Source organism: Galeopterus variegatus, unplaced genomic scaffold, assembly GCF_000696425.1.
Source record: "Galeopterus variegatus unplaced genomic scaffold, G_variegatus-3.0.2 Scaffold2036, whole genome shotgun sequence".
In the NCBI taxonomy this organism is placed as follows: domain Eukaryota; kingdom Metazoa; phylum Chordata; class Mammalia; order Dermoptera; family Cynocephalidae; genus Galeopterus; species Galeopterus variegatus.
Genome location: NW_007728147.1, coordinates 200,773 through 206,320, shown reverse-complemented (window position 1 = coordinate 206,320; position 5,548 = coordinate 200,773). Strand labels below are relative to the sequence as shown.

At 34.3% G+C, this 5,548-nt stretch overlaps 1 protein-coding gene across 1 annotated transcript in view; it reads right to left on the bottom strand.

Moving 5' to 3' along the window:
- IPMK (inositol polyphosphate multikinase) overlaps window positions 1–5,548 on the bottom strand; it is a 59,976-nt gene that overhangs the window by 25,938 nt on the left and 28,490 nt on the right. The window contains exon 3 of the mRNA XM_008580150.1: window positions 1,920–2,016. Within this exon, the coding sequence (XP_008578372.1) occupies window positions 1,920–2,016 (97 nt within the window). The remainder of the gene's footprint in view (window positions 1–1,919; window positions 2,017–5,548) is intronic.

Sequence of the window (5,548 nt, the reverse complement as noted above, 5' to 3'; positions counted from 1 at the left end):
CTCTTATATTAGTGTAGACAAACCTCAAGATTATTTAGTATTAAAGAATAAAAGTTTGTTGATTGCTAGCAAGTCCTTGATTTTTAAATCACATGCTAATAATTCTAAACTATAACATTGACTTTATATTTATTTTATATAAATTTATTTTTAATTTATTCTTAATTTATTTAAAATATTTCTTCTTGTATACAAATTCTTTGATACTCTGCTTTTCAAAGTAATAATTCTATGTTTGCTCAGTTATTCTATCCTTTCCAAACAATCTTTTTAAATTTAGCATTTAGTTATCTAGATTTCTAATCTAATACCACCCTCAGCAACCTTTGTTAATCTTTCAGTGTCACTTTACTGAGCAATAATGATTTTCTCTAAATCAAACAGCAATCAGTAGCAAAGGTCATAGGAATCTAGATACCTTAACGTCTCCTGTCCTTTATCTCAAATGTAGCATTTCTAAAAGTGTCACTTAGAGCGAGGGATAATGAAAATGAAAACATTACAATACAAAGCTCTACAAAGCAGAGTGGTTTCTACAAGCATGTGTGCAAGAGATTATAAAGAGAATGATGAGGGGCCGGCCCGGTGGCGCACTGGATAAGTGCGCCGCTTGGGAAGCGCGGCGGCGCTCCCGCCCGAGGGTTCGGATCCCACATACAGACCGGTTCCCGCTCACTGGCAGAGCGAGGCGCGGGAGCAACACCGAGGGTTGCAATCCCGTTGCCGGTCCCCGGTCCGGTACGGGGGCAACACTGAGGGTTGCAATCCGTTGCCAGACATGGAAAAAGACAAAAAAAAAAAAAAAAGAGAATGATGAGCAAAAGGCAATCATGATTTGTGAAGTAATTTAAGCAAGATGCTGATCTGATTATAGACATATATATTTGGGACTAAAAGACCTCTAAGTCAGGAAGGAAGAAAGGGAGGGAAAGGAGGAGGGGGAAAAAAAGAAATAGTTAATAGAGCCTCAGCCCACTTTCTTTTTTCATACAGTTAAAGTGCAAGAGAATCCTAAATACCCAAGGAGCCATGGATTTATTATTACCTAGTTGAGGATAACTCACAGGAACACAAAGCCAATGTGTCAAAGGAAGACGAGAACTGAGGATAGGAACAAGCTCAAACTGGAGGCCCCCTTCTATTTCTGTTCTCAAAATATGGTTCAAGAACTATCTACACCAGAAAAACCTGTGGTTTTTATTTAACAAGAATATCAGGAAGCCCCACCATCGACCTGAATAATCAAAACGTCTGGGAGTTGAGCCTAGAGTGTCACATTTTAATAAGAATATAGGTATTCTTAAACCCACGCAAGTTTGAAACACTTTTCCCTCATTCACCTTTGTCAATGGTTACGAAGTCAAGTGTTAGTTTAATTAAATTCTGCTTGCTCTAGCAAAGGCCTTCAAAAGGCAAATACTGCTTCAAGTATTAACTACTCTTAAGAAAGAGATATTCTGTGCCCTTATAGATCATTTTATCCTCTATGAAACTTACCACTGTTTTTCAAGAGACTGCAATTTAAAGCCTAGAGGTGGGGGATGAAAAGAATAGGATCGGAGGAAGGAGAAAGTCATGCAGAGAAAATATTTTCCTTGATTTTTTTTAATTACTCAAAATGGGAAAAGAAATTGCCCAACAAATTAGGAAAGAATAACATCTGTAGAGTAATACAGTATTAAGTACTAGAATATATACTCTCATTCAGTTATAACAGATTGGTCATTTACTTGTGTATGCCATTTAAGAAAACAGCTATGAAAAGCAAAAGTATAAATTTTTTAGTGAAGTAGAGGATTAGAAAGAAAATCACATACATTCTATGTTTTTATAATCCATATTAGGTTTAATATTACATAAAGCCTTTTAAAAAGCCACTCTCATGAATTAAAACTAAAAGATTTTTAAGAAAAGATTACCATTTGGTGCAGTGGGAGGTGACCAGATGCCATAATATTTGGGCAAATATTTTCGTAGCTCTAGAAGAACACCGTCACTACAATCAGCAGCATAAACCTGAAACAAAGACAAATATAACGTGTTAGTTTCTTATAATGTTTTATAACTGCCCTGTACATTTCTCAAATAGAATACAATACTACTGAATCATAATTTTTATCTGGTATGAGTTTCAGTTGGAAGTAAACTTGCAATAAGCAAAAAAGATTACTGTGTGTCTCCAATAAAAAACTAATGTGTTATTTAGAGCACACTCTTATTGGTTATCTAATTCTAGCCTTTCACTGTCCTTGAACTATTTTACAACAATAACTGATAGTAAATGCAAAATAATTCTTGTCCATAGACATGTAAGTAAATTCTGGCCAGAGAAGGTTCAACTGACTTCCCTCTACAGCCCATAGAGAATTTAGTGTCATATACAAACTCATTTCAACTGCTCTTCATTCCATACAAATTTGTGCTTCTTTGATTTCTCTTTTGAATCAGTTTTAACATTTGCCTGTTTCCCTCATTAAATAATGAGATTAATAAATCTTTGTATTTATTTTATATCTGTAACAGAATTGTGATTTTACCTTTTTTTCCAAAAATTATCCTTTAACGATAAAACATAAGTCTAATTATTGCCCACGTAATCCCTTGATTTATAATCATTAATAATTCTAGAAGATACTAGAAATTTCTAGATATCCTGGAGCTAGGTTCTAGTTTTGTTCCTAGGAGTGTAGTGGATTGAATTATGTTCCCCCAAAACTCCCTGAAGCTTGAATTGTATCCCCCACGTTCTAAATATTAGAAACTTAGCCCCCACTGTGACTGTTAAAGAGGGTGAGAAATCCTATTATGGTAATAGTAAGGTGAGGGCCTTCAAAGAAGTGATTGCATTGTAGGACTGTGCAGCAGTGAATCGATTAAAAATGGTGGTTAGAGGCATGGTTCTGAGGACTTTAAAAGAAGAGGAGAGTCTGTCTCTCTGCCCTCTCTCTGCTCTCTCTGCTTCTGCCATCTTGCAATATGAGACCCCTGGGTCACTGCTGCCACTACCAGAAGGACTTTGGACTTCCCAACCTCAGAAACTGTGAGCAATAAATTTTCCTTTTCTTTATAAATCACCCAGTTGAAGGTATTTTGTTATAAGCAACAACAACGGACTAATACAAGGAGAAAGAAAAAATATTTTTGTTTTAAAAATTACTTGTATGACATTTCATCCAATTAACTCTCTCTAAATATACTCTCCCTAATTATCTAACACCATTAGAACTCACTGGCATAAAATGTTTATGAAAGCTTAGTATTAGAATTCTAACTATATGTCAAACCATATTCATGTCAAGTAGCTGTATAAAAAATAATTCTACAGAATAAACTCAGCTGTGGCAGACTCACTAAACACCCATGTGGTACATTATTTCCCAGCTTCCCCTGTTAACATGTGAGTAGAAGTGATATTAGCCACTTCCAGGCTAAGGTAATTAACATCCCTCCATTCCTAGTACAATGACGGTAAAGGTTGAATGTTTATGATTTAATTACAAATTGGAGGAATGAAGTAGATCTCCATGTACTGACCTAAAGAAGTCCATGATATACTTATAAGTAAAAAGGATAAAAGTCATGTTACATACAAATAGCAGGTCATAGAATTAAATAAGAAATGTACAAGTATGTATCATCTCTGTAAAAGCCCAACGAAAATTATAAGTATGCTCTTAAAACTATTCATAATTTAGTTCTGAGATGGAAATGGAAGAGTAGAGAAATAAACTTTCTCTTCTTAAAATATTTTTGTTAAAAGTACTAGTGAGTGGGACTGGTGTTTACTGCAATACTCCAGACAAGATAACCTAAAAACCATTCTAGGTAGAAATGTAGAATAAAATATAACAAATACTTCCTCAAATGCACAGCTGAGCTCCCAAGGAAAAAAGGAAACTCACAGGCATGTAAAACTAAGAGGAAACAAAAATTGTTAAGCTGAACAGTGATGTTTGGGCTTCACAGAGGAGCACTCTGAAGACTTGAACCAAAGGATCTCAACTCTAAAACCAGGGAGATCCGAGGGTAAAATTACTACACTGAAATGTGAAGAATAAATAAAATTCTAAATACTTAACAGTTATAACCTTGGCTTCCCCCAATCACTACACTCAAAGAATGCTGGAAACCAAGCTGACTGAGAAACAGTGAGAAGCAGCAAATAAACAACATTAGGAATAGAAATGAAGTCATTAGTAGATACAGCAGAGATTAAAAAAAAAAAAAATACTATGAAGAACTTTGCCAAGCGGGCAATTTTTATAAAAAAAAAATATATAAGCTAACTACATTAAAAAGTAAAAAAAATTGAAGGCTTTTAAAAAACTGAATCACTGGTTAAAATCTATTCCTTCCCAGGAAAAAAGAATAGAAAGGAAGAAAGGATAGAAAAGAGGATAAGAAGAGAGAAAAGGCAGAGAAGAGAAAGAGAGAGAATGACAGACAACAGTTGCTCTGATGAATTTATAGATAAATTCTATCACAGCTTTAAGGAACAAAATCCNAAGTCATTAGTAGATACAGCAGAGATTAAAAAAAAAAAAAAAATTTGAAGAACTTTGCCAAGCGGGCCATTTTTATAAAAAAAAAAAAAAAATTTGAAGAACTTTGCCAAGCGGGCCATTTTTATAAAAAAAAAAAATATAAGCAAACTAAATTAAAAAGAAAAAAAAATTGAAGGCTTTTAAAAAACTGAATCACTGGTTAAAATCTATTCCTTCCCAGGAAAAAAGAATAGAAAGGAAGAAAGGATAGAAAAGAGGATAAGAAGAGAGAAAAGGCAGAGAAGAGAAAGAGAGAGAATGACAGACAACAGTTGCTCTGATGAATTTATAGATAAATTCTATCACAGCTTTAAGGAACAAAATCCTTTTCTGATACTAATTCTTCAGCAAAATAGATAAGGCAATGCTCCCCAACTCACTTTATGAAGCTAAAAGAAACTTGATATCAAGACCAGATAAGGACAATATGTCAAAAAATATAATATTTCAATCTCATTTATACACATGGCTGGAAAAAATCTTAAACACTAGCAATCAAAACATAGCAATGCATATTATTAAAAAACAAATAAAAAGACATGTTCGAGTAAGTTTTACTCCTGATATGAATGGTGATGTTAATATAGAAATCTGTTATTGTACTTTACCACATTAACAGATTAAAGAGGGAAACTCATACATCTATTTCAACAGATACAACAAAGGTAGCTGAAAAATATTCGATAACCATTCATGTTTCAAAATGTTTAAAAAACAGAAAATGCCGTTTAACTTCCCTTTTCTCCTCCACCCTTTTCCACCCAAGAGGCTGATTTGAGTCAACTACATCAATGGGGACCATTGGTCCCTTGCCCTCTTGCCTTTGGAAGACACCAGCAAGAGACTGGAGAGTAGTAAAGTTTAAGTCAGGTTTTTTACTTCTCTTGCTCCCTCCTTATCAGGTCATGTCCTCTCGTAAAGTTACCTTCCCTGGGTTCTTTTTTTTTTTTTTTTTCTTTTTTTCTTTTTTTTTTCGTGACCGGCAACGGATCGCAACCCTCAGG